At 47.1% G+C, this 23,887-nt stretch overlaps 2 protein-coding genes across 5 annotated transcripts in view; one reads left to right on the forward strand and one right to left on the reverse strand.

Annotated features, from left to right (window-relative positions):
• Positions 1-9,769, forward strand: part of SLC25A31 (solute carrier family 25 member 31) — a 145,588-nt gene extending 135,819 nt beyond the window's left edge. The window contains exon 6 of the mRNA XM_033938877.1: positions 9,311-9,769. Coding sequence (XP_033794768.1) covers positions 9,311-9,511 — 201 coding nt within the window. The 3' untranslated portion in view covers positions 9,512-9,769. The remainder of the gene's footprint in view (positions 1-9,310) is intronic.
• Positions 9,770-15,653: 5,884 nt separating this feature from the next.
• Positions 15,654-23,887, reverse strand: part of LOC117357784 (WD repeat-containing protein 64-like) — a 163,087-nt gene continuing 154,853 nt past the window's right edge. For 3 of the 4 annotated variants that reach the window (XM_033938907.1, XM_033938890.1, XM_033938900.1), the window contains exon 27: positions 15,654-19,153. In XM_033938907.1, coding sequence (XP_033794798.1) covers positions 18,991-19,153 — 163 coding nt within the window. In that variant the 3' untranslated portion in view covers positions 15,654-18,990. The remainder of the gene's footprint in view (positions 19,154-23,887) is intronic. The other variant, XR_004538861.1, reaches the window with a different exon arrangement.

Genomic DNA, 23,887 nt, shown 5'->3' on the forward strand with positions numbered 1-23,887 from the left:
TACAGTAAGCCTCACTTTTCAAACCAATAGGAGGTTTGACAACCTTCTGGCAACACAAGCAGCAAAACTCGACCATACCATCTCTAACCTGCTGATGACAACGGGCGACCTCAAAACATTCCGAAGAGAAATCAAAACCCTGCTTTTCAAAAAATTCATCCAAATATCTTAACCCCTCTTCACCTACCTCCAGATAATTCTCCCCTATAAAATCCTCCCCAAATCACCTACCAAGTAAACAGATCCCTGAAATGTATTGTAATCTTACCTACTCCAAATGTAATCTATTTGTTTATATCACACAGTTCTGCACTGTCAATTTGCTATCCAACTTGTAAATCCCCTCGGAATCTTTCCAGCTATATCTCCTCTGTTGTTAAAAAAAAAAAAATGTCCAGTCAAATTTTTTGTAATCCGCCTTGAACTGCAAGGTATAGGCAGAATAGAAATCCGTAATGTACTATACTGCCTGACCGTGATGTAATGTAATGTAAAACAAATTTTCACTCAGAGAATAGTTAACCCTTTCAGGACCATAAGGATCGTAGGCCAATTTTTGTGATTTTGACGACATTTTTATGGTAAAAAGGGCTTGCAGATGCCAAAAAATTGATTTTTTTTGTGAAATATCATTTTTTTTTTTTAAATCAAACTTCTGGCTTGTGGACAGTGTGGCAAGTGAATCTTCTCGTCAATCTGGCAACGACGCTAATGAATGAATGTCGGAACCAGTTTGTTTACATAAAGGCAGTATCATATGGAATCCGTACATATCAAATTTAGAACTGTAGACTATCCCAATCAAAATTTATAGGATTTTAAAGTTATGGGACAAATATGTCCCTTGGTCCTGAAAGGGTTAAGCTCTAGAATGCATTGCCAGAGGTTGTGGTAAGAGTGGATAGCGTCGATGACGCCAAACTAAGTAATGTAGTGGGCAAATGCACAATGGACGAAGATTCAATGCCTGACAATATGATTCACGACCTACTCCTACTAGAGCGCTGGTCTAGGACCTGGCAACTTAGCTTCAATGCCAAAAAATGCAAGGTTATGCACCTAGGCAACCATAATCCATGCAAGACTTATACCCTCAATGGTGAGATTCTAGCAAGAACGGTAGCAGAACGAGACTTGGGGGTGATCGTCAGTGAGGACATGAAGGCTGCCAGTCAGGTGAAGCAGGCCTCATCCAAGGCAAGACAGATCATAGGTTGCATACGCAGGGGTTTCGTCAGCCGTAAACCGTAAGTCATTATGCCTTTGTATAGATTCATGGTGAGGCCCCACCTGGAATACTGTGTGTAATTCTGGAGGCCGCATTATCGCAAGGATGTGCTGAGACTGGAGTCGGTTCAGAGAATGGCCACCCGGATGGTCTCGGGACTTAAGGATCTCCCGTACGAAGAACGATTAGACAAACTACAGCTATACTCGCTCGAGGAGCGCAGAGAGAGGGGGGACATGATCGAGACGTTCAAGTATCTCACGGGCCGCATCGAAGTGGAGGAAGATATCTTCTTTTTCAAGGGACCCACGGCAACAAGAGGGCATCCGTGGAAAATCAGGGGCGGGAAACTACGAGGTGACACCAGGAAATTCTTTTTCACTGAAAGGGTGGTTGATCGCTGGAATAGTCTTCCACTGCAGGTGATTGAGGCCAGCAGCGTGCCTGATTTTAAGGCCAAATGGGATCGGCACATGGGATCTATTCACAAGGCAAAGGTAGGGGAGGGTCATTAGGATGGGCAGACTAGATGGGCCGTGGCCCTTATCTGCCGGCTGTTTCTATGTTGCTATGTTTTAAGAAAAGTTTGGACAAGTTCCTGGAGGAAAAGTCCATAGTCTGTTATTGAGAAAGACATGGGGGAAGCCACTGCTTGCCGTGGATCGGTAGCATGGAATATTGCTACTCCTTGGGTTTTGGCCAGGTACTAGTGACCTGGATTGGCCACTGTGAGAGAACGGCTACTGGGCTTAATGGACCTTTGGTCTGACCCAGTAAGGCTATTATCTCAGGACAAGCAGGCAGGTATTCTCACTAGTGGGTGATGTCATCCGACAGAGCCCCGATATGGACGTCTCACAAGCATACGTGCTTGCAGAAACTCAGAAGTTTCGAGATGCCCGCACCACGCATGCGCCAGTGCCTTCCCGCCCGATGGTCCGGGCGTGTCTCCTCAGTTCTTTTCTTTCCGCGGAGCTGAGAAGTTTACTTCAATTCTGCGCTAATTGAAAACCCGTTTTTTTGCCTTCTATTGCCGCGGTTCTTTTACTCTTTATCATGTACTTTATTTCCTTCGGTTTTTTATTTTTTTAAAAAAAAAATTTCATCCGGTGGGTCGGCCGCGTGGCTCAGGCCCCGCTCCTTCGATCTTGCGGCAGAGCATTTTCGGGCTATGTCCCGGCCAATTACCGGTTTTAAAAAGTGTAGCAAGTGCCAGCGCGCGATTTCGTTGACGGACCCGCATCGACGCTGCCTGTAGTGTCTTGGTCCAGAACATTTTTCGAAATCGTGCCGGCCTTGTTCCACTCTCACAGCACGTGCGTTTAAGCGTCGCTGTTTTTTGTGGGAGTCGATGTTCAAGATGGAAGCTGCTAAAGAACCTTCGGCTTCGACTTCGACCAGTGCTTCGCCTGCATCTGCGAAGCCCTCCACCACTCCTGCTACGCCGGGTCTCCTGAAGCTGGCTTCATTCATTCCGGTTTCGACCCCGCCTCCTGCTCCGGTGCCTTCCTCCGTCTCCTCGGCTCAGGTACCTCCGCCTCCCATTCCACCAGTGGTTCTCAAAGTGCCGAAGGCTTCCAAGCCAAAGCACTCGACCACGAAGGAACGCGAAGACCGTACAGGGGGCCCCACTTTAGGTGCGGCTACCTCTTGTCGGCTTCGTTACGTTCTATTATGGAGGCTCAATTCATCGAGCTTATGACCACCGTGGGACCCAAGTTGCTGGCCACGATTCAGGGTGAACAACTGGTTCCTCCTCTGGGGGGCGGGCCGCCCCTCCTCCTCCCCCTCGCCGTTCGCTCTCATTGCTTGGCGAGGAGGAGCGGCACTCGGTGGCCGGTCCCTCGAGGCGGGCCTCTTTTTGTGACATGCCCCCCTTAGAGCCTATTACACCTCCGGACGAGGATATTTGGAATCCTCCTTCGAGTAATCGAAGCCCTGGGCATCACAAACAGGAAGAGTTCTTCCGTACTCCTTATCAGGCCTGGGATGCGTCGAATCTCCCGCCTCTACGATCTACTGCTTCAAGTCCCATATACTCCTTGGAGGCTTCTGGGGACCATTCGAAGCACCACCGATCTCATTCCCCTTCCAGCCATCGGGAGGGGCGTCGGTCCAGGCATTCTTCGAGGCATTCCTCTCGACACTCTACGGTTTCGCCTCAGAAGAAGCTGCCTCGTGTGGGGTATTCCTCTTCGGATGTGTCTCCTCCTCCGGGACCGGAGTTCGAGGATCCCTGTGGCTCGTTCTCGCCCTGTCGATCACAGGTCTCTATGGATCCTGAGGCCTCGACTTTGTCCAGTCCGTCCCGCCGGCCTGTGCTGGCGGACCAATTATCCTTCTCATCTTTCCTCCGGCAGATGGCGGATGACCTGGACATCACCTTGGACTCCGGTTCTCGATACTCCAAGGAATACCTGGATACCATGCATTTGCCTCATCCTCCGGCAGAATCTCTTCGTCTTCCTCTGCATAAACTCCTCGATCAAACTTTCATGAGGTGTTTTGAGACACCGTACTCTATCCCGGCTGTTCCTGGCAAGTTGGATGCCAGGTACCGAACAGTGCATCACAAGGGATTCGAGGGCTCCCAACTCTCTCATCAATCCCTGTTGGTCGAATCCTCCCTTAAGAGGTCTCATCCGTCCCAGGTGTATGCCTCGATGCCTCCAGGCAGAGAAGGCCGGACCATGGATAAGTTTGGGAGGCGTATATACCAGAACTCGATGATGGCTTCCCGAGTTCTCAATTATGCTTTTCATTTTGCAACTTATTTGGAGTTCTTCCTGCCTGTGCTTCGGAAGTTTACGCCTTACATTGAGTCTCAGGCTCGCTTCGAATTCGAGGAGGTGGTTGCCTCGCTGTCCCAGCTGCGCCTTCAATTATTGCAATCCTCCTACGATGCCTTAGAGCTCTCGGCACAGGCTGCCGCCTGTTCTGTGGCTATGCGTCGCTTGCCGTGGCTGCGGACCATTGACATGGATCAGAACCTCCAGGACAGGCTTGCCAACGTTCCTTGTGCAGGAGCGGATTTGTTTGATGAGTCCATCGAGACCGTGACAAAGAAGCTGTCGGACCATGAGAAATCTTTTCAGTCCATTCGTCGTCCCAAGCCTAAGCCGACGCAGTCTCGACCGCCCTTGATCTATCAGCGACGCTATGCACCCAGGCAGGCTCCCGCTGAGAGACAACCAGCGAAGAGACAGCCTCCGCAAAAGGCTCAGCAAAAGCCTCAGCCTTCTACTGTCCCCAAGGTTCCTCAGCCTTTTTGACTCTCTCTTAGGGAGCATAACCAACCTCGTTCTGCCTCTCCCTGTTTTTCCCATTGGGGGTCGCCTCCATCATTTTTATCATCGATGGGTGGCTATCACCACTGACCTCTGGGTCCTTACCATCATCAGGGAAGGATACTCTTCAATTCCTTCGGGTCCCCACAGACCATCCTCCAAGAGAGTATTCTTCCAACTTGACCCAGACCGCCCTTCTTCTTCAGGAAGCTCCTGAGCCTATTACACCTCCGGATGAGGATATTTGGAATCCTCCTTTGAGTAATTGAAGCCCTGGGCATTGCAAACAGGAAGAGTTCTTCCGTACTCCTTATCAGGCCTGGGATGCGTACTCCTTCTCTGCCTGGAGGCATCGAGGCATACACCTGGGACGGATGAGATCTCTTAAGGGAGGATTCGACCATCCCAGGCCTGATAAGGAGTACGCATTCGACCTGAAGGCTTTGCTCTGGCTTCGGGCCGTCGAGCCGGTCCCTGTGGACCAACACAACCGGGGGTTTTACTCCCGATACTTCATTGTTCCGAAGAAGACGGGCGATCTGTGTCCAATTCTGGACCTCAGGATCCTCAACAAGTTCCTGGTCAAGGAGAGATATCGCATGCTGACCCTTGCTTCTCTCTACCCCCTCCTCGAGCAAAACGACTGGTTATGCTCTCTGGATCTCAAGGAGGCCTACACTCACATTCCCATTTATCCGGCCTCTCGCAAGTTCCTCAGATTTCGGGTGGAACATCTACATCTGCAGTATCGAGTGCTTCCATTCGGCCTGTCCTCGTCTCCCAGAGTCTTCACGAAGTGTCTGGTAGTAGTGGCTGCTGCACTCCGGAACCAGGGTCTTCAAGTATTTCCCTACCTCGACGACTGGCTCATCAAGGCCGCCTCGGCTCCAGTGGTCATCTCGGCGACTCTAACCACTATTTGGTTCCTGCAGAGTTTGGGCTTCGAGATCAACTTTCCCAAATCTCATCTACAGCCTACCCAGTCTCTCCCCTTCATCGGGGCGGTTCTGGATACCATTCAACTCAGAGCATTCCTTCCTCCTCAGCGCATGGAGGCTCTTCTTCGTCTCTGCCAGTCTGTATCTTCTTGTCCGTCCATCTCGGCGAGACACATGATGGTTCTCCTGGGCCACATGGCCTCTACAGTTCATGTGACACTTTTTGCCAGACTTCACCTCAGGATTCCTCAGTGGACTCTGGCTTCTCAATGGACACAGGTGTCAGATCCTTTGACTCGGCACATCATTGTCACTCCTGCTCTTCAGCAGTCTCTACTTTGGTGGATGACCTCTTCGAATCTCTCCAGAGGTTTGCTGTTTCACACTCCTCCCCACCAGAAGGTTCTCACAACTGATTTCTCGACCTATGCATGGGGAGCTCATCTGGATGGGCTTCGCACTCAGGGATTCTGGACCAGTGCGGACCGACTCCATCAAATCAATCTTCTGGAACTCAGAGCCATCTTCAATGCTCTTCAGGCTTTTCAACATCTGCTTCACGACATGGTGGTCCTCATTCGCACAGACAATCAGGTCGCCATGTATTATGTCAACAAGCAGGGGGGGCACGGGCTCAGCCTCCCTCTGCCAGGAAGCTCTCAGAGTCTGGGATTGGGCGATTCGCCACAACGCCTTCCTCAAGGCTGTCTACATTCAGGGGAAGGACAATGTCTTGGCGGACAACTTAAGTCGTCTCCTCCAGCCTCACGAATGGACTCTCCATTCCAGGCCCCTTCATCAGATCTTTTCTCAGTGGGGGACGCCTCAGATAGACCTCTTTGCGGCTCCCCACAACTTCAAGCTGCCTCAGTTTTGCTCCAGGATCTACACTCCTCATCGTCTCGAGGCAGATGCCTTTCTGCTGGATTGGGGGAATCACTTTCTGTATGCGTTTCCTCCATTTCCACTCATTGAAAAGACTCTAGTCAAATTGAATTCCAACCATGCCACCATGATTCTGATAGCTCCTCGGTGGCCCAGACAACCTTCTACTTCAACTCAGCAGCAGGGAGCCATTCCTTCTTCCAGTGTTTCCTTCGCTGCTTACTCAGCATCAGGGATCTCTACTTCATCCCAACCTGCAGTCTCTCCACATAACTCCTCACCGGTTTTCCCAGGCGGTGAGGGATGTATTGGAGGCTTCCCGGAAGCCTGCTACTCGACAATGCTACTCCCAAAAATGGACTAGATTTTCTTTCTGGTGTGTTTCTAATCGTAAGCCTCAGCGAGCCTCCCTGTCTTCTGTATTGGACTATCTTCTACACCTGTCTCAATCTGGCCTCAAGTCTACATCTATACGAGTCCACCTGAGTGCTATTGCGGCTTTCCATCAGTCTCTACAAGGGAAACCTCTATCTGCTCATCCTGTGGTTTCCAGGTTTATGAAAGGACTTTTCCATGTCAATCCTCCTCTCAAACCTCCTCCAGTGGTTTGGGATCTCAATGTTGTCCTTTCTCAACATTATTCAACCTCCTATTGAGCCTCTCAACAAGGCTCCGCTGAAGTTTCTCACTTGGAAAGTGGTTTTTCTGGTTGCCCTCACTTCTGCTCGCAGGGTCAGTGAGCTTCAGGCCTTAGTGGTGGATCCACCTTTCACAGTATTCCATCATTACAAGGTGGTCCTTCGCACTCATCCGAAATTCCTGTCTAAAGTGGTCACTGAATTTCATCTCAACCAATCCATTGTTCTTCCTGTGTTTTTTCCAAAGCCTCATTCTCATCCTGGAGAATCAGCTCTTCACACTCTGGACTGTAAACGTGCTTTGGCTTTCTACCTGGATCGCTCCAAGCCACACAGAACTGCTCCTCAACTTTTTGTCTCCTTTGATCCGAACAAGTTGAGACGACCTGTATCGAAGTGTACCATCTCCAACTGAATGGCGGCTTGTATCTCTTCCTGCTATGCCCAGGCTGGATTATCCCTTCCTTGTAGGGTCACAGCCCATAAGGTCAGAGCAATGGCAGCCTCTGTAGCCTTCCTCAGATCGACACCAATTGAGGAGATTTGTAAGGCTGCCACTTGGTCCTCGGTTCATACCTTCACCTCTCATTATTGTCTGGATACTTTCTCCAGACGGGATGGACAGTTTGGCCAAACAGTGTTACAAAATTTATTCTCTTAAGTTGCCAACACTCCCACCATCCCATTGAGGTTAGCTTGGAGGTCACCCACTAGTGAGAATACCTGCCTGCTTGTCCTGGGATAAAGCAATGTTACTTACCGTAACAGTTGTTATCCAGGGACAGCAGGCAGCTATTCTCATGTCCCACCCACCTCCCCTGGGTTGGCTTCTCGGCTAGCTACCTGAACTGAGGAGACACGCTCGGACCATCGGGCGGGAAGGCACTGGCGCATGCACGGTGCGGGCATCTCGAAACTTCTGAGTTTCTGCAAGCAAGTATGCTTGTGAGACGTCCGTATCGGGGCTCTGTCGGATGACATCACCCACTAGTGAGAATAGCTGCCTGCTGTCCCTGGATAACAACTGTTACGGTAAGTAACATTGCATTATGTTCTTATGACTCGCTCTGATGCCGCTTTTGGGACCTCGGTGTTGCAGGCAGGCTCTTCTCTTCTTTCCTAAATGCTGCCATTGCTTTGGTATGTCACCTAGCATACTGAATCCGGAAGGGACTTAACAGAATGGAAGATTAGGTTTTCACCTTCGATAATCTTTCCTTGGAGGATTCAGTACAGCTTACCCTCTCTGTGTAAGTTTAGTTTTTCTGAATCGTCTGTTTTTCTGCCTCTTCCAGCCAGTAGACTGATCTTGTGAGGAGTTCGCTGTTCTGTGAGCATGCATATTGCTGAAGGTTGTTTTATGTGGGTGCTCATTGCACACAGCAGGTTAGTTCTACATTGTTCCTCAATGTTTTTCTGTTTTGCCTTTGAGCCCTTATTAGTTATTTTCATATTTTGCATGGCAAACCAGTGCAGAATTTGTTTGTGTTCCTGGGGCAATTTCCCAGTAGCTCCTTGTCATGAATTTGTTCAGGTTTGTTGCTTGGCTTTGGGACTGAACTACAGGGGACTCTTAACTCTCTAAGGTGGAGGAAGGAGCATGTGCTCAGAAAAGTGGTAGAATTTCTGTAACTCACGGATTGCGGGAACGGATTGAACTCAGCATATTGAATCCTCCAGGGACTAACAGAAAGAAGATTATCAAAGTTGAAAACCTAATCTTCCATTATTGTAAATGTGTGGTTTTGAGCTAATAAAAATGTTTAAAGTTTAAAAAATTGTGTTAACTTATGGCAAGGATACCTAGTCCTTGTAGACTTTCTCATCAGAATCACCCAAATTTCTAATCTGTTTATATTTGAGTCAACCTTTTTTCCTCATTTTTTTGGAGAAATAGGTCATCTCGGTTTATATTCGGATTGGATTATATTTGAGTATATACGGTAAGTTTTTAAAATAAATAAACTACAAGGTTATGGCTATTTATTTGTAATGTTTATAACATGAACTATGAGGTTAGATTTTAATGATTATCACTGGGTTTTACTAAATGGTGTTACAGGTTTTTAGTGTGGGCTTGCGAGGTAAATGCTTTGATGTTCATAGAATTCCTGTGAGCATTGGAGCGCTTATCTCACCAGCCTGCATTAGAAACCTCTAGCGCCATTTAGTAAAAGGAGCCCTATATTTATAATTTTCTTGGAGATTTTTTTACTTTAAAGAAAAACATTACATTGAAGAAACTAAACTAAGGTACAAGATTTATTTTCAAGAATTTTATTCCTCTTCTTGTAAGAACGTTTTTGGTTGTTTGTTTGTTTTTTTTAAATACAGAGTGGTGAGGCAGAACGCCAATACACTGGAACCATTGACTGCTTTGTGAAGATCTTCCAGCAAGAGGGATTAAAGGCTTTCTTCCGTGGAGCCTTCTCCAATGTCCTTCGTGGAACCGGAGGTGCTCTAGTGCTGGTTTTCTACGACAAGATACAGGAGTTGCTTGACCTTGGCCTTCCAAGTGGCTCAGGCTCTGATTGAGAAAGTGACTTAGCTGTCAGATTTGTTTTTTATTTATCTTTTTGATATATTATGGTCCATGTTCTAGTTAAAGTGCTAGTCAAAAGCTAATGTTTTTTATTGATTAAAATGCTGTGAATCATTATATTGTACTTACAGATAAAGCTACAAAAAGTACTACAAATATTTTCTGCCATATAATGCCCATAATAGTGTTTCTTTAGTCATGCATAACTTGTATTTCATATGATGAAAAAATAAACAAATGCAACACTGAAATGAATTATCTTTTAAACCTGCTATATTATTTTAATACAATTTCTACAATAATCCATGGAACTCATAACTGAAGAATATTCTGTTACATAAACAGGAGTTTGTACATTATGTGATCAATCTGTGCTTGCGAATTGCTTGCAGAAGGGTGTCAGTTAGAGAATGACACGGTGGCGGTTTACCCGCGGCTACTGCGTTTAGCCACGGGTAACCCGCCAAAAACGGGGAATGAAAATTAGCAGCCTCTGCGGGGACGGGGACAAGGCCATCACCGCCCCGTGGAGCGGTGAATGGTCTTGTCACCGCAGTGAGGCATAAAGTATCGTGCGGTCCCCGCAGCCCCACGCGCCCACCCGCACGCCGGCTCGATCGTTTAACCAGCTTCCTCTCTCCACCTCACCTTATTTTGCCGGCTTTCTTTTTCGGCGACCGGAACGCTTTCAAAAGAGCCGCGCACGCGTGGCTGCTCAGTATTCAATCTTCTGCTCTGACCCAATCGGAAACAGGAAGTTGCAGCAGAGCAGAAGATTGAACTTTGAGCAGCCGCGCATGCGCGGCTCTTTGAAAGCGTGCCGGTCGCCGAAAAAGAAAACCGGCAAACTAAGGAGAGCTGGAGAGCAGTAGCGTACCAAGGGGGGGGGGGGCGGGAGGGGCGAAAAAGGTAATGGAACCAGGCCTTGGAGCACCGAGGTAGACCGCTTCTTCCCCCTCCCAGCCGAACCCCCGCTGACCCTCCTATCTCTCCCCCCCAAGTGAACCTTTCCGACCCTCCCAGCGAAAGCAGCAAACCTCCCTCCAGTAGCGTCGGCTTTCTTCTCCCTCTGCCGCATCACTAATGACGTCAGCAGTGACGCGGCATAGGGAGGAGAAAGCCGCGAAGGAGGTTTGCTGCTCTCGCTGGGAGAGTCGGAAAGGTTCACGGAGGGGGGAGATAGGAGGGTCAGCGGGGGTTCGGCTGGGAGGGGGGAGAAGCGGTCTGCCTCGTGCTCCATTACCTTCGGGCAGCAGCAGTGTTTACAATTCGCTGCTGTTGCCGGCTTTAGGCCTTGTTCTCTGCCGGGTCCTGCCTACTTCCTGTTTTCATGAAGACAGGACCCGACAGAGGAAGGCCTGAAGCGGGCAACAGCAGTGAATTGTGAATGCTGTTGCTGCCCGATGAAGATCAGGACATCGGGGAAGGAGCAGAGAGAAATCGGCTGCTGGCTTGGGGGTGAGGGTAGGGAAAGAATCGTGGAAGTGGAGAAATTGGCACAATGGCTTTGTGGGGGCTAGGGGGAGAGAGAAAGAAAGGAAAAAATAAAGAGGGGGCAGGGGGAGAGAGAAAGAAAGGTAGAAATAAAGGGGTCAGGGGGAGAGAGAAAGAAAGGCAGAAATAAAGAGGGGGTCAAGAGGGCAAGAAAGAGGAGGGCCAGGGGGAGAAAAAAATAAAGAGGGAGGCCAGGGGAAGAGAGAAAGAAAGGCAGAAATAAAGAGGGGGGCCAGAGGGAGAGAGAGCAATACCATCAAGAGTTTCAGGAGCCTCCCCGTTTTGCATTTTCTAAAAATTAGAACTTAAAGCAGAAATTGGTCCATTCACAATTTAGCAATAAACCAAATGATGCTGTTGGCAACACGGGGGGTCACAGCCCGTGCGGGCACTGCAAAATGTGCCAGTATAGTGTGACTTTACAACAGATGCACATTAACATCAAAAGGAGATATACACCTCCGACTACTGACTGCACCTCTAAGCAAGTAGTATACGTCATCCAATGCCCTTGTGGGTTATTATATGTGGGGTGTACAGTTCGCAGCATCAAGATCAGGATCAGTGAACACATTAGCAGGATAAGATCCAATACACAAGAGGCGCCCTTAGTCTCACATTGGACTCAGTTACATCATGATCCGTCTGATTTGAGATTTTCAGTGATAGATGTTATATCTACTACGAGGGGCGGTGACATGGCTAAGCTTCTCTGGAGAAAAGAGCAAAAGTGGTTTATGATTTGAATACACTTTTCCCAGCAGGGCTGAACAATGAAATTGAATGGGTGGCCTTTCTTTAACTCATTTTTGTGCTTTGTATCTGTTCTATAACTTGTTATATTCAATTCACAGTGAGCTATGTACATAAGCATTTTTTCTGTATGCCGACGTGATGACGTCATCACGCCGCGGCACGGAGTTTTTTCCCTCCCCCTCTCGGTTCGGGTTAAATTTGGCGGGATTGGCAGCGTCCTCTGTTGTTTGGAGCATCAGAAACACTTCTGCAAATGGTATGTTACAATTTTTGTGCTTCCCTCCTTGTAGCTGACAAGATGTTACTTTGTTACAGCACAGCTGTCCTATGTGATTTTCTGTGCTATGTCTTGATAGTATTTTTTGTATTGTAGATCTTCTCATGGATATAAATTTTGAATTCCTTCTGCAAATGATCATCTAATGCATCACAACGTATAATGTTTAAAGATTGATTTTGGGTCTCCTGAAGCAGACCACGAAACGGGGCCACGTTGAGACCCGAGACCCCTATAACAAGTTTATCTTTATAAGATAAGTGCATCATCAAAAATCCAATGAGATTTATTATATTTTATATCTCAAAAATTTTTTTGAACCTGGACTGTGTTTAGAAATTACAAGATTTAAAATTAGTTTTTATTACCTTTACTAGTTCTCAGAGAGTGATTTTTTGAATCAATTATGCAATGACTGGACGGTAAACTCTTACCCCAAGAGAGGGTTGTCACTCTCTCTTCAGAGTTTCACTTTTCTGAGCATACTCTTTATAAATCCTTTCCACTCTCTGTGCACTAGTTGTCAGTACAGTCAGTTCTCATTTTTGGCTATTATACACACTTTGGCTGACTTTTTGCATAATCTTTCCCTGTGTATACTGTGAACATGGTTCTTTATTAAGCTTAAGTATTGGTCATTTAGAAGTCTTACTAATGTTTTTTCTGAGACATGAATGGCCAGGAGCCCTTAGGTTTATCTGCACTGACATACCCAGGGTCAGATCTGTTTAATATAATCTCCCAAAAGTCCTTGCTGACATTGATTAGGCTAACAAAAAATGATGCTGACAACCAACTCTCAGCAATGCAAGGCTGATGCTCTTAGGGTCATAATCCCAATTCTGTTAATCTACACAGGAGTCCATACGTTAGGTGATCCAACCGTGAACCAGCTTTGCAATGGAGTGTAGTACTCCCTTCAGTTTTTCCTTCTACAAGCGAACCATGCAGAGGTGTTTCTGATCTGCTCTGTTTCGTTTTTGAAGCTTCGATGCCCTGAGACCCCTTATTTAGGGGTTCTATGTCTGGGAAAGACTTGAGCACAGGCTGTGGACTCCCTGTGTAAGAACCCTTGGGGTATCAGGGAGCTGGTTTCATATTTGACACACATACCCCTGTCGCATTCTGAGGTTCCGTGGGGGTGAAGGTTTCGGTCAGGGTCGGTCCGACTGGCAACCCGAAGATTTCATGGTTTGGAGCCATTTTGCTGAAGTTCTGAAGCAGAAAGCCCTTTCCATTTTCATGAACTGCAGAGAAAGCTGACAAGCAGGCACCTTTACAGAACTGTAAGTACAGTCCCATTATTTCCTATGGGAAAATTGGGGGGGGGGGGTTCAAAAAAATTCATTTTTGAGGGTTTCTGGGATCAGGGGTCAGGTCCCCCACTTCCAAACCCCTATTTCAGTGCTTTTTGTTTTTTAAAATAGTCCCTATGGATCGTTTTGTGGTACGATTTTTCTGGTAGTGGCCATCTTTGATTTTAAACAATCTTTTTTCTGAAGCCTCTATCTGCCTCAAAAACCCTCGATTTTTACTACAATCAACAAGGATGGACTCCTCAAGAGTTTGGACACTATTTTGTGTCAGTTTGCACCAGATGGCCGTTGGAAGAGCATCATAAGAACATAAGAATTGCCACTGCTTGGTCAGACCAGTGGTCCATTGTGCCCAGCAGTCTGCTCACGCGGCAGCCCTTAGGTCAAAGACCAGTGCCCTAACTGAGACTAGCCTTACCTGCGTACGTTCTGGTTCAGCAGGAACTTGTCTAACTTTGTCTTGAATCCCAGGAGGGTGTTTTCCCCTATGACAGACTCCGGAAGAGCGTTCCAGTTTTCTACCTCTCTCTGGGTGAAGAAGAACTTCCTTACGTTCATACGAAATCTATCCCTTTTCAATTTTAGAGAGTGTCCTCTCCTCCCTACCTTGGAGAGGCTTATCTACTAAGTCCTTATATACTAAGTCTATTCCCTTCAGTACCTTGAATGTTTTGATCATGTCCTGAAGGGAATAGACTTAGTACTGCATGCTGCGGCTTATGCATAGGAGGTGCGGGAGCCTCAAGCTTAGCCCCATCCATGTCCTCCAGGGCTGGAGAACCACTGTGGGTCCAGGAGATGGGAAAGACGTCCCTTCTGGAATCTGAATTTAACCAAGGTGCGAAGCTCAGACACATGGAACCCATGAAAGCCCAGTCTGAGGTCCTGCAGGTCTCCTTTATCTTGCCTGCAGAAGGCTTTTCTCCAGAATTTTAGAATTTCATGTGGAGAGCTTTTTTAGCAGACCCTGGACATACTGAAAGAGTGCTGCCGTTAGTCCAGGGAGCATCTCCAGTTCCTGAGCCCTCTTCCCAAAAAACAGGCTGGCCCCCAGTCTCGGCAGCCACTCAAAGCCAAACTGACAAGATTGGAGATCAGACTCCATGCCTTTATTGTCCTAGGGCTTATAGGCTGTCCTGGAGGAATCCAGTTCCCTGTTCGGCAGCCAAGATGTGTTTCTGGCACTCGACCAGGATGACTACTCTTGTTGGTATGCCAGCTGTTCAAGTTGGTTTCTGTCCACCATTTTATAGTAGATGTGATCTAAGAACTGAAGCCAGAGTACCTTCCACTTCCCAGTGCACAGTCAAGCGGCTCCAATGCTCAAATCTCCTTTTTTCACACGCATCCAGACATCACTGCTTTAGTTATTGAGCAATAGGAGACACCAACGGAGTTCCAGCAGCTGTTTAATCAGCTGAAAGTGGATTCTGCGGTGGATCAGGTCACCAAACACACAGCTTTCTTGAGTGAGGGAGGAGTGATGTTAAAGGATGCTCAAGATTGCAAGGTGGATATGGTTCTAAAGAGACAGTCTGAAGCACTGGCTTTGGGAATCAAAGCGTCAGCAGTAGCATACTTTGTGGCATAAGCCTGTTACACCAGACTGAGATGGAGCCTCTTTGAGGAGGACATCTGGCCGCTAGTGATGGAAGGGGTAGATTACCTGGTGGATGCCCAGTATGATATTATCAGGGTCATGAGTAAGTTGTCAGCATATGCAGTCTCAGCCCATAGAATGCTCTGGATCAGGCTGTTGGCTACCAGGGGAGATATGATTCAGACGTTCAAATACTTAAAGGGTATTAACGTAGAACAAAATATTTTCCAGAGAAAGGAAAATGGTAAAAACCAGAGGACATAATTTGAGGTTGAGGGGTGGTAGATTCAGGGGCAATGTTAGGAAATTCTACTTTACGGAGATGGTGGTGGATGCCTGGAATGCGCTCCCGAGAGAGGTGGTGGAGAGTAAAACTGTGACTGAGTTCAAAGAAGCGTGGGATGAACACAGAAGATTTAGAATCAGAAAATAATATTAAAGATTGATCTAGGCCAGTTACTGGGCAGACTTGTACGGTCTGCGTCTATGTATGGCCGTTTGGAGGAGGATGGGCAGGGGAGGGCTTCAATGGCTGGGAAGGTGTAGATGGGCTGGAGTAAGTCTTAACAGAGATTTCGGCAGTTGGAACCCAAGCACAGTACCGGGTAAAGCTTTGGATTCTCGCCCAGAAATAGCTAAGAAGAAAAAAAAAAAAAAAAAATTTAAATTGAATCAGGTTGGGCAGACTGGATGGACCATTCGGGTCTTTATCTGCCGTCATCTACTATGTTACTATGCCTTCAAGGGACAAATGCTTCAGTAAAGGCCTAGACGACCTTAAAGCTAGTGTGGTGGATTACCACTAAGTCTCTGCCAGAGAGCAAACCTCACTGCGCCCCTGGAGGGAGTTGAGGTAATTTTCATTCCTCTTGCTGTTCTCCACTCAGAGATCTTTCCAGGACTACAGACGTTTTGACAATTCCAGACATCAGCAACCCTCAGGGTCCTGCATCAACCCATCCTCCAAAAAGTCCTAGTGATAACAGGCTGGCAGCTGCGCCTCTGCACATTAGGGCTTCTGCCAACTTAAATTGCACTCAGCAAGCTGAATGATATTCTAAGGCACTCAACTGGGGGGATATGATTGAGATCTTCAAAATCCTGAGTGGAGTAGAACAGGTAAATGTGAATTGATTGTTTACTCTTTCAAAAAAGTACAAAGACTAGGGAACACTCCATGATATTACGTGGTAATACTTTTAAAATAAGTAAAAATATATATATATTTTTTCATTCAATCAATAGCTAATTCTTGAATTTGTTACCAGAGGATGTGGTAACAGCAGATAGTGTATCTAGGTTTAAAAAAGGTTTGGCTAAGTTCTTGGAAAAATAAGTCTCTAATTTGCTGTTCAGATAGACATGGAGAAAGCCACTACTTGTTCTGGGATCAGTAGCATGGCATCTTGCTCTTCTTTGGCTTTCTGTCAGCTACTTGTGACTGAGATTGGCCACTGTGGAATCAGGATACTGGGCTAAATGAACCATTGATCTGAAACAATGGCAATTCTTATGTAACATCAGCTCTGACCTGCCATTTGAAAAGTGGGCAGAAGGGCAGTCCAGAGGTGGAGTTGGGGTGTTATGAGAGTGCCAGAAATATTCAGTACCAGCAGTGGCATAGCTAAGCAACATAAGGCTACATAAGAAGCAGTCCAAATTTCAGTCACTTTTCTATGCACACACAGCTATGAGTGCTATTCTAACTCTCACACTCACCCTTCCCCCAATCCCCTGCAATCATTACAAATTACCCCCCAGGTCACCAACAGTATATTAGAAATTCTGATTTTGACACCCCCCCCCTGTGTAAGTAGGCCTCTGGTGGTCAAATGAATCATCGGGGCAGGCATGAATGCCACTCGCTCCTGATCCTATTGGCTGGTGATGTAAAATGGCAGCCATGACTAGCCATTTTAAAGCAGCAGCCACTAGGGGCAGGAGCACATGGGGTCCGCTCCTACCCTGATGACCCACTTGACCTACGCAGACTTAAAAAATAGCCCAGGAGGCCTAAATACAAATGGGGTCGGAATCAGTGGAGGGGAGTCAAATTTGAGGAGAGACGGGGGAAGGAATTGGAGGGAGTTATAGTTACCTTATTTTTTGCTCCATAAGATGCATTTTTTCCCCAAAAAAAGTGGGTGGAAATAAGGATGCATCTTATGGAGCGAATACCCCCCGGTCCCGTACCTTTTTTTAATGCTGGCGGTCCAGCACTGTATCGGTAGATGCTTTCCGTGCTCCTGCCCATCCCTCATTGGACCACTGCCTGCTGATGTCTGCTGCACAATTGCCCTTCCAAGCTGTGCGCTCTGCTGATTTGGGGCTTCAGTGTGCAGGTGTGCACCCGTGTTTGCGCCAGAGTAGAGGCGGAGGCATGGCTGGGACATGTGTGTGTTTCTGCACAGTGAGTGGCTGCGCAGCAGCAGCAGAAGCTGGGTCTGGGCGGCAGCAACAGCGGGCAGTGAAGCTCTGATCCCGACAGCAGGGAGGCGACTTGTGGCACCAAAGGCAGTGGGAGCCAGAAGCTGCTCACCGCTGAGTCCTTGGATCGGGTGGAGCTATGCAAGTCTCTTCTGACCTGGGTGAGTGTTTTAGCGTGGGACTGCAAAGAAGCTGTATCAGATAACGGATCTGGCCTTGCCTTGCTTCCCTTCCCCCAGACCTCATCCATCCTCCGCCCCAAGCCCCAGACAGGAGGGCTGTTGGGCTTGTCACTGTGCTGATGCCGGTTACATGATTGTAATTTCCCTCCCCCCCCTAATGCCTGGCATTGTTACTACGATGTAGCCGTTGCCTCTATCAGTACCATTTTGTATAGTTGCTCATGGCAGGGATGGTGGCTATCCAAGTTTGAAGTGTACAGGGCAGGACGGTGGGACAGGTGGTTAAGAATTTATTTTCTTGTATTTTCCTCCTCTACATGAGGTTGTGTCTTATAGTCAGGTGCGTCTTATAGAGCGAAAAATACGGTATATTTATTTATTTTAAAATGTATATACTATATATTACCTATACGGTTTACGTAATAAGCTTATAATGTTAAGTTGTCAGGGTTAGGGAGGGAATAGATTGGAATCAGTGGCAGGGAAGAGATGAAGAAGGCTAATCCCTGTGAGTTCTAAATAATGTTCTGCCAGAGCCTGCATAAATGTCGTATGCAGGTCCTGGCTCAATATCAGCTACAACCCACATAAAGCTGGGCAGCAAACTCTTGGCCAGTGAACCCCAGGTATTCAGTTCTGATGCCCAGACATGGCCTGGAACTGAATATGTGGGGCTAATTTAGCCAGTGATAGTTTTTAAAACATGCTGACTGAATATTGACTGTCTAGTATCCCAAAATAAGGATTCAATAAAAATAAAATGTCAAATTTTTTTTTTTTTGGTATGTGTTAAAAATCAGGTTTTCATAAACTCTTTTTGAATTATAAAAATAACAAATAATATGGTTAGTTTAACAATTTCTATGCCAAAACTAACATTTTTTTCCACAAAACCTGCATGATTTTCATAAGTGTATTTTTATGTTCTCTTCAGTGTGGTCCAATTTTGAAAAGAAGTGTTTTGCGTCCACTTATCTATATCATTTCATTGGCTCTCTGTTCTCAGTTTGAAAAGATTGATGGAGACCATTAGGAAGCAGCTGGTCTTGTAAAGAGATATGAAATTGACAAGGAATTCTTTGAGAAAGACAACTCCAGTTCTGGTTTTTCTCTGTGAAGCTGCTGAGAATTAAAACAGCATTGTCAGAAAGCAAGAGTTTCCAGCTTTTTAAGGGCTTTTAGGATTTGCTATGCCAAGATTATCTAGCTTTCCCCTCAGTCTGTTTTCTTCATTGAAGCAAGCTGGAAGGTACAAGAAATCTTAACTTATGCATTATGCTTTTGATTAACTTTAGAGGAAATTTACACTGAATTATTCAATCTAATACAAATAAAATGTAAAATAGATATAAATCTGCTCATTTCTCATTTATGAAACAAATCCCTATTGCCCACGTGTATTCTAGATGACATGTTTTGGTTAAAAAGTCAAGTCATATGGGTCATTGAGTTCTGCTGCAGGGTTTGGTTTGCGGATAGCTGGGGTTATGTATGCAAGCTCACAGAGCTGAAGAGACTGGTAGGCATTCAGTCTGCCACATGGCTGCTGAAGTTCCACTTGCTTGTGCCTATAATGTTGAGTTCTAAAAAAAAAGGGGGGGGGGTAGGATACAAAATATTATTTACTTTCATTTTGATTTTTTGGCCTGATATCTGGGCCTACTCCCTTCAAGCTGCTGCCATCACTGAACCCACTAATCAAGCCTTCTCTCCCATCTACTCCCAAATCCCTCTTTTACCCTGAGTAGTCTTATTGCACAAGTAATCTCTGCTTGCTCCTTCCCCAATGACGTTCTTGCTTAAAATGGAATTGGCCTGCACAATTTTAAAGTGCACCACTTTTTGTTTGTGTTATTAGTAAATAGATCCCATTGCATAACCTGGGACCTTTGGTAAATAATGCAAATTAATGTGGTAGCACACTTTAGTAAATCTAGCTTCTCCAGGTAGCAAATAAGAAGGAGTGCAGAAAGCTGGCTCGATCACTTTTGATACTTTTGGCATAGCACTCAGACTTTCTACAGTTGGTATTAGTATGTGCAGACTCTCATGGCTGTATGTTTTGAACCATGAGCCAGCTGTACAGGAGAAGTTGGCAGACATCCAATGCCAAGGCAATAACCTTTTGGGAAACAAGGTAGAAGTAGCAGACCTCATTAAGAGGAGAACTGATACCATTAAGTGCCTGTCTTGGCCCATTCTTCCTGTGGCCTCCATATCTTAGAGGTTTTTGAGCAATTTGTATCTTCACCCCTTCCAGCCTCTGCACTCCTGTCTTCAGAGGAAGAATGGAAGGGATTAAGAACTTCCTCAATTCAGGATGGGCCAAAATCTCCTTCATTGGGGGGGCATGAGGAAGTTCTTAATCCCTTCCCTTCTTCCTCTAATGTACGCCAATTGTTGTACTGGGGCCAGGTAGGGCTTTGGGTAATTGATGAACTCTACTTGCTCCAACAACCTCTGCCTGGATACTGAAGCACCTTCTTTTGATGTGCTCTTGACCAGCCAATCATCCAAGTAGATAAATATATGAACTCCCAGTCTGTGTAGCGATATTGTGACTATGGTAGAGGAATTTTGTGAACATTCTGGGAATGGATGTGAGGCCAAATGGTAGAATGCAATAATAATAATAACTTTATTCTTTTATACCACCATAACCAAAAGTTCTAGGATACTGATTCCCATTCAAAATCGGAGATACTTCCTGTGACTTGGATGTATCTGAATGTAGGTAAAGCATTTTTTAAGTTCAGAGAACATAACCAATCATTCTGAATCATGGGAAGAAGGTACTCGGGGAAATCATCCTGAATAAATATCTGGTCGCAGAAAAGTTCAAGATGATTTCCCCAAGTACCTTCTATCCATCTGCATGTCCCACACGATTTGGGCAGGCGGGAAAGTACTTGTGCATGCATGATGCAAGCCTACCAAAGGCTTCTAGAGTTTTTGTTGGAACACTGGATAGAAAGCATCTGCACTGTGACTCTATCACTGTGACATTAATATCTTGCTGTCTTTGGAAAACACCTGTCAGGTGTATAACATTTTGCTTTATTGAAGATAAGTTCAGTCACTAGATGTAAGGAATGCCAGAAACAGCCACATTTTTGGCATACACCTGCTTTCCATGCTAGCCATTCCTCTCCCTGTGCACCCAAGCATCCTAGCTTTTGTCATCACCTTTTCAACATGTTTGACTACCTTAAGATTATCACATACTATCACACCTAAGTCCTGCTACTCTTTTATGCACAAAAGTTATTCACCTAAACTATACTGTTCCCTCGGGATTTTGCAGCACAAATGCATGATCTTGCATTTCTTAGCATTAAATCTTAACTGCCAAATTCCAGACCATCCTTCAAGCTTCTCTAGGTCCTTCCTCATGCTATCATAAGAACATAAGCCGTGACTCTGCTGGGTCAGACCTGAGGTCCAGCAGTCCGCTCACGCGGCGGCCCATCAGGTCCAGGACCTGTATAGTAGCCCTCTATCAACACCATCAGGTGTGTCTACATACTCTTGCAGATTTTGGTATCATCCACAAAGAGGCAACTGCTACCAGACAGCCCTTCAGCAATTTCACGTACAAAAATGTTAAAAAGAACAGGCCCGATCAGGATAGTTAACTTTATGGGATCCAAGATGGCCGACGGTCCCGGACGCTGAGTAGCATGCCGGAGGAACTTTTGAAACTTTCTTCTTTCTTGAAGAGATTTACCTACCTAGAATGCCGAAGAGGAGAGGCCGCAGCGCCGCTGGAGCCTCGCGGCGTTCGGCGGTCCCCTCGTTCGGCAATATAGAAGAACTCCTGCGTCGGATGCAGGATATCCCGGCAGCGTCGGCACCCCCGTTGGAGAAGCCTCAGAGGGGCGGAAATGAAGTGATCTCCTTGGGGCTAGAGACTACGCTGAGCCCCGACGCTAGGGCACCTCCCCCACCTCCTCAGGTTACCAGCTCCCCACGAGCGGAGGAGCTGCCGGGAGAAGGCAGGCACCTATCCTCGGAGGCCAGGGAGAACAGAGAGGGGAGCGTGGAGATGGACTCCCTGAGTTTTCAGGTGAGTCCAAGAAACACCGAGGACTTGGAAACATCAGGGACTATTTCAGACCAGCAGAAGGATTGCCAGAAACAGCTGATAACTGGTGAGACTATTCAAATTTCTAATCTTCCATATGTTGTTGAAAAGCCTAGAGAAGTGACACTGGGATTTAGTGGCTGACCTAGCCAAGTCTGTCAAGCTGTCAAGTCTGTCTGCCGGCTTTTGCAGCTGGAAAATAAAATTACTCTTCAGGAAACTGAGATAAAAAACATAATAGCTGAAATTGGTGAATCTAAGAATTCTATTGAGAATATACAACAGGAGTTAAAAGTATCAAAACAAATTAATGAAGCAATAATAAAAGATAATACAAATTTGCGTAGAAAACTGGAAACTTTGGAGAATTTTTCTCGTAATAATAATCTTCGACTGATTAACTTTCCTAGGATAGCCTCGGTGACACCTAGGGATATGATGAAACGCTATATGTTGGAGATTTTGGGTATTCCAGAGGACACATTACCACCACTTACTCAAGTATATTACCTACCAATGAATGCTATTAAATCACCAACTAAACAACAGGAGAATAATCAACCACTTAATGTCTCAGCAATTTTGGAACTTTCAGATAGAGAGCTTGTATCTCCGGCAACATTGCTTCTTACTGTGGCTCTTGCTCCAGATAAAAACTGGTTGCTTAGATTGTTCTTTAGGAATAAAATGAAAGAATTTCTTGGACAAAAAATATTAATGTTTCCAGATTTGGCACGGGAAACCCAGAGGAGAAGGCGAGAGTTTCTTTTGATGAAGCCAGGTGTTATATCTCTTGGTGGGACTTTTTTTCTACGACACCCTTGTAAATGTGTAATACAATACCATATGAAGAAATATGTATTATCCCAGGACAAGCAGGCAGCATATTCTCACATGTGGGTGACGTCATCTACGGAGCCCCAGCGCGGACAGCTTTTCAAGCAAACTTGATTGAAGTTTCAAGTTTGCACACTGCACCACGCATGTGCATGCCTTCTCGCCCACTAGAGGGCGCATCCCACCTCGTGGTCCTCAGTTCAATTTTTTCCGCGGAGCCAGAAAGCCCTGTGGATTTTGAGCTCCCTTTGCCTGCCTTTCTGTCACCGCGTCTGGTTTCTGATCGGTCGCTGTGCTTTGTATTTTTTCTTTTCGTGTCGTTATCGATCCGTTTAAAAAAAATAATAATAATAATTACTTTTCGTTCGGCTCCGGGGGCTCCCGGCAGCCGTGGCCGCGGGACGTCGTTCGTTCCCGGCCTGTTTCATTGTTCATGTCCCGTCCTGTGACGGGCTTTAAGAAATGCAACCGATGAGAGCGGTTGCTGTCAATAACTGACCCCCACCGGTGGTGCATAATTTGCCTGGGCCCCGATCATCCTACGGCCTCCTGTGACCGCTGTTCAACGTTCCAGTCCAGAGCTCTCCGCCGCCGACGGGCGAGAATGGCGGAGTTGTTTGTTGTTGACCCCGCGCCTGAGAAGGCCTCGATATCGGCCTCGGCTTCGGTCCCAGCCTTGGCCTCGGCGACCTCGGGGGCCTCGGCTTCGCCTCGTCCCTCGACCTCGAAGTCGGGGACAAAACCTGCCTCGGGTAAGTCCTCCTTTCCATCCCCTACAGGGTCTGCTAAGAAGCCATCCTCTGCTCCTACCACGGCGGGTGGGTCGTCCTCGGCCCCGCCTAAAGCTCCAGCCACGCACGCCCCGAGGGAATACTCGAGACCGAGGTCGCCCTCCAGGGAGCGTGCCCTGAGCTCTAATTTCGTCGGAGCTGTCGGGGGCCCTTGAACAGCTGCAGCGGGCTTCGGCCCCGACTGCTTCGACCTCGGAGGCCCCGGCCTCGGCGACCTCGGCCTCGGGTATCGGGGCTCCTCCGACCTAGGCCTCGGTTTTACCCTCGACCTCGGCCTCGGGGGCACCGCCTGAGCGCAGCGTGCGGCCCCGGGACAAGGTGCGGCGGGTGCGACGCATTTCATCCTCCTCCTCCTCGAGGTCCTCCCGGGGCTCCTCGCCCTCGACCCGACCTCGGACGAGGCGTCGCCCGAGGAAGCCGAAGCGTTCGCGGGGCTCTCCTCGGTGGCGTGATCGTTCCTCGCCGCTCGGGGGCGAGGCATTGCCGGTGTCGGAGTTGTGCCTCGATAACCCGAGGCTTCTCCGGTCCCCTGCTAGAAGGGTTTCCCGCGACTCCTCGCCGAGGAGAAGGGAGAGTGCCTCCGCTCCCCGGACTCCGGGTGCCTC

The sequence above is a fragment of the Geotrypetes seraphini genome, chromosome 1 (genome assembly GCF_902459505.1).
Source record: "Geotrypetes seraphini chromosome 1, aGeoSer1.1, whole genome shotgun sequence".
NCBI classification, from domain to species: domain Eukaryota; kingdom Metazoa; phylum Chordata; class Amphibia; order Gymnophiona; family Dermophiidae; genus Geotrypetes; species Geotrypetes seraphini.